Source organism: Desmodus rotundus, chromosome 10, assembly GCF_022682495.2.
Source record: "Desmodus rotundus isolate HL8 chromosome 10, HLdesRot8A.1, whole genome shotgun sequence".
In the NCBI taxonomy this organism is placed as follows: Eukaryota; Metazoa; Chordata; class Mammalia; order Chiroptera; family Phyllostomidae; genus Desmodus; species Desmodus rotundus.
The window spans coordinates 96673831-96686203 of NC_071396.1; the positions used below are offsets into that span (position 1 = coordinate 96673831).

Genomic DNA, 12373 nt, shown 5'->3' on the forward strand with positions numbered 1-12373 from the left:
ATTACAGACAGAGCAGAAAATCCCTGTTGAGTGTCCACCGCTATGGTAAGGACCAGTAGACACCAAACACATCCGAATGGTTATTAAGTAGCAATGTGTTAGAAAGACCTTAGGGCCTTGGAACAGCCATACTATTCTTCTGGACTTGGATTAGCCTGACTAGGAATAGAAACTGACCATTTCTGAGCAGCCACACGGTTTCACTGGAAGGACAGGATACATATTACGGCTGATGGTTCTGATGTCGGGTTAGAGCGCTCAGCATTTGTTGAGTGCTCCCCCTGTGCTGGTATCATCTCTCTCCTTTCCTAGCAGCCAAGGCAGGGTTGTCCCTGCCGCTCTTGGTTCTTTGACCTCTCACCTGGCCCGGCCCCAGCTGCCAAAGCTGCTAAGGCTCTGCAGGCACCCTGTTGCCTGTCCCCCAGCGGTGCAGCTTCTTCCTGGTGTCGTAGTCCAAATGATTGCATCCGGAAGTGTTAACCGTGCAATCAAGACTGTGTCTTTAGTGAGAAAGGAGGTGAGGTGGTCTGGTCACGCGGCACGTCTGAGATGGGGTGAGCAGCAACAGAAATTCCATAGGCAGTTACTTTCTGTTGAAATCTGGTGGGGTTTGGGGAATTTTCCTTTCTCATGCTTGGAATATGGGACCTTTTGGTCTGCCCCGGAATGGTCTGACCTCCTGCCCCAGGACAGATTCTCCAGCTGAGTCCACTTCTTACTAGGGACTAGCTACCCTCCCCCCAACCCCCACCCCCACCCCCAATAGTCTGACCACCAAAGATCCTCTTCCTTGTCTAGGCCATTTACAATGCACACGACCTGTAAGTCCAGTTCAAGTGCCACCTTTCCCTAGAAGCCTTCCTTGGTAGCCCCACCTATAAGAAACCCCTCCCTTGTCCACAGCTCCACAGCAGCAGTGGTGCGGCTCCAGAGTGCGACCTGGACGGTACCGCCCTCCTGCAACCCACTAAAAGCTCCGCCGCGAAGCCACTCCAGACAGAAATAAGACCTAAACCAACACCGTGCAGTGCTATTCCAATGCAGCTTCAGGATGCGCTCTCTCCACCTGTGTTCCGGCCAGGTGTCCCTCTGCAGCCCAAGCTACACAGACATTCTGGAGCCTTTAAGAGGAGGCACAACAGTATGGGTTCTACGCACGTGATTGTATTTAAGTCAGCACTTGATTATACATCGCCTAGTACTGTTCTCAGTTCCTTCTTGTTTCTAGGGCTTGATCTTCAGCAGGCTGTAAAGTCCTCAGTCTCGCCTTGTGTGCTCCGTGGGGCTAGCCGAGGGCTTGTCCTAGCCGAGAGCGCGCCGGTCACTGAAGACTTTGCGGTGCTCTGCTGAAAGCACGCCATGCTTTTTAAATTCAGCAAATCATTCTTATTCATACTATTTACAGTATTAATGTTGACAGTCATAATGAGTAATTGTTTCTGCTATAACTGCATTTTCATTTATTTCTCCCGTTGTTACGTGTAATTTATAAAAAGCCAACTGGACTCTAAACCGCACTGCTGCTGCTTCCCAAGGTAATCTGCACTTTCTCGTCGCACCCCGAAGGAGAGTGCTCAGCACATTCCACAGGCGGACAGAACCAACGGCTCAGGAACCCCGCGCACAACTGCAAGTGCACATCAACACACACGTTTCCGTTCCAGTCACCTGTCTCCCCAGTTTAGGGTTGCGCTGTTGCTCATTCTGTCCGAAGGGCAACTGGTTTGTGCACGCACGGGATAAGAAGTCTGTCCATCGCCTACCTCAGGATGGCGGCTGTGGGTCGGTATTAAAGCCCTGGGTACCTACCACGGGTTCACGACCCTGTCTCCAACACCCTTGGGGCCAGAGCTCTGAACTTCTGGGATTTCAGAAAAGGAGTAAGGCATTGGTTTTGTAACACTCTCAGCCAGAGCTAGGGCCGTGCCCAGCAATAAAGACATTAACAATTTTATACTAAGACGTAATGTGATCATTTGAAGTAGTTTCACCCTTGTTCAGGTCAGGCTTTACTGACAAATGAGGTTTAGCATCAAACCTTCCGGTCTGAGCGTTTGGGGGTTCTGGGATGTAGACAAGGGCTGGTGCCCCGTGTCTGTCTGCAGGGGAAACTGCAATAGGGCTGGCCTCCGGGTCTCTCAGAGGCTCCAGGCCCTGGACACCAGCAGCACCTCCCGTTTATTTGGGGATCACACTTCAACTCACCGAACATTTGCTGAGGGGTGTCAATGGGCCAGGCACTGTGGGAACTGGTCAGGGTAATAAGATAGGAGCCTGTACTAGTGGGCCAGGCTGCCATCAACAACCACGGGCTGGGGAAGGGGGTGCAGAAACAACAGACATGTATTTTCTCACAGTTCTGGAGGCTGGAAGTCTAAGATCAAGGTGCCAACAGGTTGGCTCCTGGTGAGGATTCATTCCCTTCCCAACTTGAAGATGGTCACCTCCTCACTGAGGCCTCAGCTGTCTTCTCTGTGCATGCAGACAGAGAGCAGTCTCTGGTGTCTCTCCCTCCTCTTACAAGGGCACCAGCCCTTTCTATCAGGGCCCCACCGTTAACACCGCATTCAACCTAACCACCTCCAGAAAGGCCCGTCTCCACATACAGCCACCTTGGGGTTGAGGCCCCCACATAGGAAGGTGGGGGGCACAACTCAGCTAGCAGCAGGCTCTTTCCCCTGACAGCTCACAGTCTGGTAGCAGGCAGAGTCAGATCACAGCCAACTGCCACCTGTGACAGCGAAGAGAGGCGAAGAGCTGGAGTGGGCAGGGAGTCTGGGAGGCGACCGGATAGAGTCGAGCTCTCACTGAAGGAAAGGCTGGAATTTCTCAGACCATGTGGGAGGGAGGGAGGGAGGGCCGACACCCTAAAGCCACACTGTGAGTAAAGGCACAGTGGTGGAGGGATGGAGATGGGGGGGTAGGGTGTCTGGGGAACAGTGACTATCAGCTGGATTCTTTTTTTTTAATTATTAATTTTCATTTATTGATTTGAGAGAGAGAAACGTTGATTTGTTGTTCTACTTATTCGTGCATTCATTGATTGTTTCTTGCATGTGCCCCAACTGGGGATCGAACTCACAACCTTGGTGTATTGGGACAACGCTCTAACCAACTGAGCTACTCCGCCAGGGCTGTGAGGCTGGATTCTTGGTGCTCAGAGTGTTAGATAAAAGAGACAATGGTGGCCTCCGTGTATGCCCCCTAGGTTGTTTATTCCATTACTGTAAGCCCAGACCAGTTAATTCAAAGGCCCCCTAAACTCAAAGTTTTACACACCCAATTATTTAAAAAATAACCCAAACACACAAATATTTAGCTAGAGACTGCCTGCTTTGTATACCCAGTGACACCTCACCCAACAGCTGTAATCGATTGATAAGATAGGGCCTTGCAGCCCTGGCTGGCATGGCTCTGTGGTTTGAGAGCCGGCCTGCGAACTGAAAGGTAACAGGCTCGACTCCCACGCAGGGCACAGGCCTGGGTTGAGGGCCAGGTCCCCAGCTGGGGGCCTGTGAGAGGCAACTGATCAATGTTTCTTTCCCTCTCTTTCTGCCTCCCTTCCCCACTCTCTAAAAAATAAATAAGTATCTTAAAAAAAAATGATACAGCCTTGCAGTAATGAGGGACCAAACTGTCAGAGCCCCTGTGTAGTTCTCTGACCCTGAGACTTCTCACTGTGCTATTGAGCGATGTCACCCAAACATGAAAGCCCCCTCCTTGACCTCCCTCTCCCCGGGGAGTTCCCTGTCCTCCTCCCTGTCTGGATGGTGGCTCTTCTCCAGAAGCCTCTGGACAGCCTCACGCAGTGAGGGAGGAACCTCTGCCGCATGGCCCACCTGAAGCTTGTGTGTACCGCTGCCACCTCATGGCCATAGCTTTTCCCCTTGACCAGCCCCAAATCCCCAGAACCCCTGCGGAGAGGCAGAGGGAAACCTGCCATCAAAAGAGGGACCTTAAAAAAAAAAAAATAGAGTGAACTTTACTCAGTGACTAGAAGACATAAAAGGACAAAATGCCTTTCACTTCAACCCCACACTCTCTCCATCAAGCCGGCTGGACTTCTCCCGGCCTGTGTAGTCAGTCATTCACCCCAAAGCCCTAGAACTGATCTCTGCATCTAGAGGCACAGCAAAAGCAGGCGTGTATAGTCGAGATGTGAGTCTTTGAAAATTCCAGCTGTCCCAGCAGGGAGAGAATGTGAACTGTTACACCACCTTCGACAGCAATGCCCGTGGCTGCTGGGAGCTATAGAAATATGCCTTTCTTACTGCCTCTGACGACATCTCCTGGCCCAACTGCCTGCCTGCTTCAGGTTGATGGCCTCTTTATGGTCAGGCTTCTCTGCCTCCAAGCTCCAGCCACCTGCTCCTGGCCATGCAGGTGTTATCCAGGCCTGTCTCCCTCAGCCCTGGCCTCATCCTATTTCGGCCTTGCTTGGTCCTCTTATATCTGGGTGATAAGGAATCAGAAGAAAGGTCCTATGGTCACCTTTCACTCTAGCCACTGATCCTTCTTTTCCCCCAGAACAAATGAGGACTCGCTCTGGGCAAAGCCTTGTGCTGAGAGCCTGGGAGCATCAGAGCGGCCTAAGACTTGTTTTCCGCTGTAAGCAACTCAGTGTCTAATTGGAGAGAGAAACAGAGAAATATGCACCAAAAAAGCACATAGTTTTAGCTGTATGCAGGTGAAATCATAAGTCCTAATAACTTCTCTGGCCTTGAAGTGTCCTATGTCACACTCCCTCTGGGGCTTTCTCACAGCCTCCTTTGCCTCCTACCTGGTGGGGGAGGGGGAGTCAATGGGGGGGGCAGGAATGGGGTGATAAATGCCCTGGCCTGCACCTTAGGCAATGCATGCCTGTGGGTAACCAAACCAAAGGCACTGTCATCTAGATAAGAAGTGAATCCCAGAAGGTCCTGACCAATCACACAGCTGACTAATGGCCCATGGGGCAAGAACCGCACGTAAGTTTTCCCAGAACTCTATCTACAAAGTCATTCAAACAAACCACAATGAGATATCACCTCACACCTGTCAGAATGGCTATCATCAATAAATCAACAAACAACAAGTGCAGGTGAGGATGTAGAGAAAAGGGAACCCTTTACACTGTCGGTGGGAAAGCAGATTGGTGCAGCCACTGTGGAAAGCAGTATGGAGATACCTCGAAAAATTAAAAATGGATCTGCGTTTTGACCCAGAAATTTCAGTTCTGGGAATATATCTGAAGGAACCCCAAACACTAATGTGAAGGAACATAAGCACCCCTATGTTCACTGCAGCATTATTTACAATCACCGAGATACAGAAGCAGCCCAAGTGTCCATCAGTAGATGAGTGGATAAAACGACTGCGGGACATTTACACAGTGGAGTACTACTCGGCCATAAAAAAGAAGAAAAATTTACCCTTTGAGACAGTATGGATGGACCTGAGTGAAATAAGCCAGACAGAGACAGACAAATACCATATGATTTCACTCATATGTGGAATCTAATGAACAGACTGAACTAACAAGGAAAATGGGGACAGACTCGTAGATGGAGAGCAGGTGTCAGCTAGTGTGGAGGGGTAAGTTTAGGGGGTGAAGGGACTGAGGAAAAAGGTCTCATGGACATGGCCAACAGTGTGATTTCTGGGGGGAGGGAGGTATAAGGGGACTAAAAGGTAATGGAAAAAATACAAGATTAAATTAAAAACAAAAAAAATTTTTAAAGTAAAACACATATCAAAGATTCACAGATGAACTAAATTAATTAACTAATATGACTCACTGATGGCGCCTGTTCTACCTGGCATGGGAGGCAGTGAGGCAGAGAGACCGACAGCACAGCCTCTACAGTCACACTGGGTTCAAAGGCCAGCACCACCGCTTACTCACTGGGGTGTCTTCCGACACCAAGACCCAATCTCTGACTCTCCAGACACCAGCGTTCGACAATCATTTCAGCTCCGACACTGACCACCTGGAGTGAGCGCCAACCCCACAGATTAAAGGCCGAGTCCCACAAGGCTGCCCCTACTTCAGAGGCCAGCCGCAAGTCCTGGGCCACCTCTGCTTCTGACCAACTGGCTATAAACCGGGAGTTCCTATGACCCACCTCAGGTTCAATAATTTGCTAGAACAGCACCCAGAACTCAGGAAGTCTTTTTCCGTGCATTTACTGGTTTATAATAGAGGATCAACTCAGGAACAGCCCAATAGAAGAGATGCGCGGGGCCAGGTAGGGGGCAGGCGGCACTTCCATGAGTCTCTGGGTGCGTCACCTTCCCAGCCCCTCCACTTGCTCACCACCTGGAGCTCTGCAAACATCAAACATCGTTATCCAAGCATTTTATACAGCTCCATCTCCAGCGTCTCCCCTTCCTGGGGCCTCTCCCTTTTCTGGGTGAGGCTGAAAGTTCTAATCCTCTAATCACTTGGTCTTTGGGGTGACCAGCTCCACCCTGCCGCTATGTAAGGGCCCCATCCGAAGTCACCACATTAGCAAAAGACCAGGTGTAGTCAAAGGGAGTTCTTAAAAACAAAAGGTGCTCCTGTCTCTTGGGAAATTCCACGGATTTTAGGGGCTTTGCACCAGGAACTGGGAACAAAGATCAAATATTTACTGTACCACCCTAACCCAGTGGTCTTGGTGGTCTTGGAAAAGTTCTCAACCCGCCAGGCCTCAGTGCCCTCAGCTGTGGAATGGGTATGGTAACAGGAGCACTCCCCTCGGAGAGAATGTTAAGTCGTGAGGCTTAAACAAGTAAACCCATGTAAAAAGCGGTAGGGTGGTAGCTAGTACCTAGTAAGCTCTATGTCGAGTTCAGTTTTCATTACTGATCTTTTACATTAGAACTGAAAGATGGAGGGAAGGCCCATCTGAAACAGAGAACAGTCACAGTGATTCAGGCTGCAGTGCCATTCGGGAGAGTGTAAAGTGATGCAGATTGACTGTTTGTTCACCAAGTGGTATTGCCTGGCGGCCTCGCAACAACAGGTTCTCCTTGTTAACTAGGTAGAGTCAGCAGTAGTTAGCACCCTGGGAACTTATAAGCAGACAGAAAGTGGTAAAGTCAGTGGAGATACTTTGTCCTGTTGAGTAGTATTAAACATAGCTTCTCTGTCTTGTTTGTAACAGAGCGGTGGGACCTGCCAAGGAGAAGGCAGCGGTACCTACATTTTTCAGTTGGGACTGGAAGGTGAACTGTGATGCACTGATTAAAGGAGGTGTGGTCACACTGGATTCTGCTCTGCGGACCTCTTCCGGACTGCAGGTATACAGTTCTGAGCATCCTGCTTTAATACCAAGTTGAAAAGTGAGATGTGACCACTAGAGGGCAAGCTAATACAGAGCGGTCTGGAGCAGAGGGACACCTGGAAGGTGTCCCTAACAAATAAATGAAGAGCAACCTGACAGCGGCCTTCAGACACTGGATGTAGTCTGTGAAGCTCCCGACACCAGCACCATGACCAATGGTAGCTATTTCAGAAAGGCTGATTTAAAAAACCAAAAGCCACCTACCTCTCAATGGAAGTATAACACACACACACGGAAAAGCGCACAGATCTTAGATACATAGCTTGAAGAGTTTTCTCAAGGGGAACACAGTGAGTAAGCACCACCCAAATCAAGAAACAGAACATAAACACCCAGAAGTCCCCTCCAGTCCCTCTCCCCAAAAGGGTAGTCACCTGGTTTCTCACACCAAGAATCTGTGTTGCCGCTTCCGAGTTTTTCATAAGCGGAACCTCACAGTGCATGTCGCTCTGTGTCTGACTTCCTCCGCTCAGCGTTCTGTCTCTGAGGCTGACCCATGCGGCCACACATCGTGAACTTCATCCCTTCTCGTCGTGTGTATTATTTTCCACCCTATTTGGGACGGGCATTTGGACTTTCCCGGTTTGGAGTTATTGTGAATAGCGCCAGTATGAACGATCTTTTATGTCATTTACGCAATGCAGGAAACAGAGAGAATAAGAAGAGAACACAGAAACAGGAGAGAATGGGAGAGACACAAAGAACGCGCAAGCCGGAGAGCGGCGGCTCCGTGCAGCTGGATGCTAATAACGACATGGACATTTTATCTAGAACAGACGAAACGATTCTGAAAAAAAGAACACTATGGAATGACGTACACCACCACCTGCAAAGCTTACTAAAGGGCTACCAGAGCACGCCAGTGCTCTGCCGGCGTAAAGATAAACAAATCAATAGGACAGAACAGAGTGCCCAGAAATAAACCGCCTTGATTTCCCACAACACTTAAAGGACAGTCTTCTTCTTTTTTGTCAGGATCCCCACACTTTGGGGTTGGAGATTAACTTTGGCCACAGGAGACTTGATGGAGGAAATAGATTCACAGAGATCGGACAAAAGTGGATGAATGGGTAGGAAGGTTTTTTAAAAAACCCAAAAAACAAAACCAAAAACCTTTCAGAGTCTAGCTGACAATTTGCTTAAATAAATTTTAAATCTTCAGAGAGAATACCAATTGGCCCTGAAAACATTTCTCTAAAAAGTTTACATCTCTAAAAACTGCCTTTGCAAATGTGGCTCTTGAAAGTGAAGTATCCATCCCCTTTGACCCAGAAATCCCGCTCCAAGGGATTAATTGGACCTGAGGAAATAATTCCAATGAACGCTGTTGCTACGGTATAATCGATAGCAGGGACGCACGTGAAACAAAGCCCGGTGTCTAACGAACCACAGCTCGCTAGCTCGGGAGACCGCGGCGTGGCCTCGTTCCCTGCGAACTGGGCCTGCAGAGCAACAGGGCAGACTTTGCCATGCAAAGGTAAGTTTCCAAATAACGTCCCTGAGCGAGTTCCCTGGGAGGAAACTCAGAGAAGTGACCAGAACTATAATGTTGAATGTCAGGAATATGAGGATGTTCACTTCTACCTTTTAAAAAAAATGTACAGTAAGTGTACATATTTTAGAGAGTGCCCAAGATTCCCAGGCCTCAATCCCCCACCAAACAGGGTCAGCGTTTCAGGCAGCAGGTAGGATTCACCTGGGCCAGGTGAAGATGCTACTGTAATCCCAGCACGGGAGTGGAGGCAAAACCACAGACCCCTGGACGGAGGAGCCACATCGAGCAAACAGATGCAGCTGCCCACAGCCAGCCTCTCAGTAAACTGTGCTGACCCCCTGGCTACCCACATACAAAAAGAAAGAGAAAAAAGGAACTTAGACCATTGTTTCACACTCTCCCCCGTCCTGCCAAAAAAAAGAGCTCAAAATAGAACATGGGGTTCAGTGTTAAAGACAAAACTCTGAAACTTCTACAAGAAAATAGAAGAATCTCTGTGACCTTGGGTTACGCAAAGATTTTAGATATGTCACCCAACACGTGATCCATAAAAGAAAAAACAGGACAGAACTTATCAAAATTTGAAACTTTTAAAATTTAAAACATCAAAATTTAACACTTTTGCTCTTCAAAAAACACCATTAAGAAAAGGAAAAGAGGTGTGTCAACCGTTTCCCACGGCAAGTGCAGTTTACCAGTTGCCGCTCAGACCAAAGGTGAAGAGGCCATATTCGACCTTCCCACTCTACCCCCTTCAACAGGTCCACCCACCAACGAACCCAGTCGGCCCTGCCTTCAACATATAGCCCGAGCATGAGCTCTCTCACAGTGCCCCAGATACTACCCTCGTCCAAGATACATGCGGGTACTAGTTATCTACTGCAGTATCTAACACAAGTCCCCAAACCTCAGTGGCTTAAAAACCCCATAAACATTTATTATGTCTTTCTGTTTCTGGGGTCGGAAATTTAGGAAAAGCTTGCCTGACCATTCAAGATGTCAGCCAGGGAAACAGTCACATTAAAGCTCAGCTGGTGTGGAGGCGAAGGATCGCCTTCCCAGGCAGCTCACTCCCACGGCTGGCAAGCTGTGTAGCCTTTTGGTGAGACTTCAGTGCCCTCCCGTCCCGCTGTGGGCCTCTCAGGAGGGCTTCTTGAGCACCCTATCCTTAGCCATGGCGGCCAGCTGGCTTCCCTCAGAGTGAGCCATCCAAGAGGCTAAGACAGAAGCTGCAGTGTCTTCTATGATCTAGACTTGAAGTTACACCTGTCACTTCTGCAGTGTCCTACTGGTCACTTGGGAAGGCATGACTCAGGGTGGCCGGGGGCTCTACCAGGCAGGAACACAGGAGGAGAGGATCATTAGGGGCTGTCTTGGAGGCTGGCCACCACACTACCATCACCCTCATCTGGGTTACTGTGACTGCTTCTTATCTGAATCCCGTTTCTGTCTCCCTGGAGTCTTCTCAACACAGCAGCCAGTAAGCCTCTTTCACAGGTGCTCCTCCACTCAAAACCCTGTAACAGCAAGAGGCAACCACACACTGATGTTTCTCTCCCTCTCTGTCTCCCTCCCTCCCCCTCTCTCTAAAAATAAATAAAATCTTAAAAAATAGAAACCCTATACAGCTTCGTATTGCCAGGTGAAAGCCAGTCTTCGCCATGGCTGCAAGGCCATACATGGTCTGGTCTCACTACCCTTCTCATTAATCTACCACTCTCCCCTCGCTCCCTCTGCTCCAGCACACATGCTACCCCTCAAATGCACTAGGAGACTTCTGCCCCAGTGCCCTTGCCCTGGCTCTTTGCCCGGGATGTTTCTCCCCAGATAACTACATGACCCATTCGTTCAAGTGTCAGCTGCTCAAAGAGATCTTCTCTGGTCATCCACATAAAATAAAGTCACACTCCTGCCATTTCCTGCTTTACAGCAGTTATCTCTCGGTTTCCTCCACTAGGATGTTAGCTCCATGAGAGTGAAGGGTTTGTCTTCTTCTTGCTGAAGTCTCAGATCAGAATAGTTCCTGGCATGTGGGAGGCACTCAGTAAATATTTGTTTAATGACTGAAGAAGAGGGTTAATGAGAGTGGCTGATCATCCCAGCTCTGCCTGCAAAAAGTATGGTGAATTGTGTTTGTGAGAGAGAAGAGAAAGGAGACAAGAGGAAGGGGCACATGGGCAGACAGGTAACAGAAAGTGTAGCTCTTAGTAAACGAGCAAGAATGGAGTCATGGGGGTAAGTTAGGAAAATAATTGTGATATGAAATAGGCCATTCAGATTTGTAAGTCTGTGAAATCTAGAAAAGGAACAAAAGTATGTATCATTATGCAAACTCAGAAAAAAGAAGTTTATCTATGAGTTCAAAGGAACATACACTGAGCATACTGCAGTTAAAAATACTGAAAGACTGCAGAAAAAGTTGGTGTTTACAAAACTATGGTGGAAACTGAACAGAGCATGCCCTCCGCATGGGGTGGACGTTTCGGAGCTGCACTCGGTGGGCGCACAGCAGCTCCTGGATCTTGTCCTGGCAGACCTTGTTCGCAGCCATCCCGGCCTCCACCTCCCGGCGTTCCTCCTCCTTCTCTGCCTCCCGGGCCTGCTGCTGGTAGGACATTTGCATCTGAAGTTGCTTCCGGTACTCTCGGGCTAAGTTGGAGCGTCTACAGTATTAGAAATGTCACAGCAATAAAATTGTAAAAGTAAGCATTTGGGTTTGTTTAGGGCATTACAATTAAAATATAATTGGTGAAGTCAAATTAAAATTCCCATTGAAATCAGTATGAATGGGGAAAAAGAAATGACAAACTCAAGAATGTGTTCATTACACAATAAGACACAATAAGATAATCTTAGAAAACACTGATTTCAGGGAAGGAAAATTTCAAAAAAATGTACTGCAATGTGGAGAGTCTGGGCCTCTTTCCACCCCTCTCTCACTCCTCTCCCAGGGCTGGTGACCCGGGCCCAGGCTGGTCTCACACGGCCGGCCAGTGTGCCTCATTCTGCTCCGGGTTAACTAGACAACTTCCTCCATATATAAGCAACATGTTCAATATATACGTCACGTCTTAAAATGTATAGTGTCATTTCTTTTTATCGTGGTAAAAAACACATAATGTAAAATTTACCACTTAACCGTTCTCAAGTGTCCGGTTCAGTAGTGTTCAGTACGAGGGTATTTATTCACATCGTTGTGCAATAGGTCTCTAGGACTGTCTCGTCTCACAGATCTGAACCTCCATGCCCACCGAACAATAGAAACTCACCTTCCCCCTCCCCCAGCCCTCGGTAGCCACCAGGCTGTCTGCTGTCTCTGAACTTGACTATTCCAGGTGTCTCACATAAGGAGAGCCATACGGTGTTTATAATTTGGGACTGGCTTATTCCACTTGGCATAATGTCCTCAAGGTTCACCCATGTTAAAGGGCCAGAATTTCCTTCCTTTTTAAGGCATAATAATACTCCATTGTGTACATATGCCGCATTTTATCTATGCATCTGCTAACGGACATTTGGATTATTTCTGCCTCGTGGCTACTGTGAACGGTGCTATGAACATGGCCATGCA

General features: G+C 48.5%; 1 protein-coding gene across 4 annotated transcripts in view; it reads right to left on the reverse strand.

Annotated features, from left to right (window-relative positions):
* Window positions 1-9420: 9420 nt before the first annotated feature.
* The window catches only part of CFAP53 (cilia and flagella associated protein 53), a 33454-nt gene continuing 30501 nt past the window's right edge, over window positions 9421-12373 (reverse strand). For 2 of the 4 annotated variants that reach the window (XM_071219550.1, XM_053912285.2), the window contains exon 9: window positions 9423-11465. In XM_071219550.1, coding sequence (XP_071075651.1) covers window positions 11237-11465 — 229 coding nt within the window. In that variant the 3' untranslated portion in view covers window positions 9423-11236. Of the gene's footprint in view, window positions 11466-12373 lie in introns of all 4 variants that reach the window. The other 2 variants (XM_053912286.2, XM_024580269.4) reach the window with 2 other exon arrangements.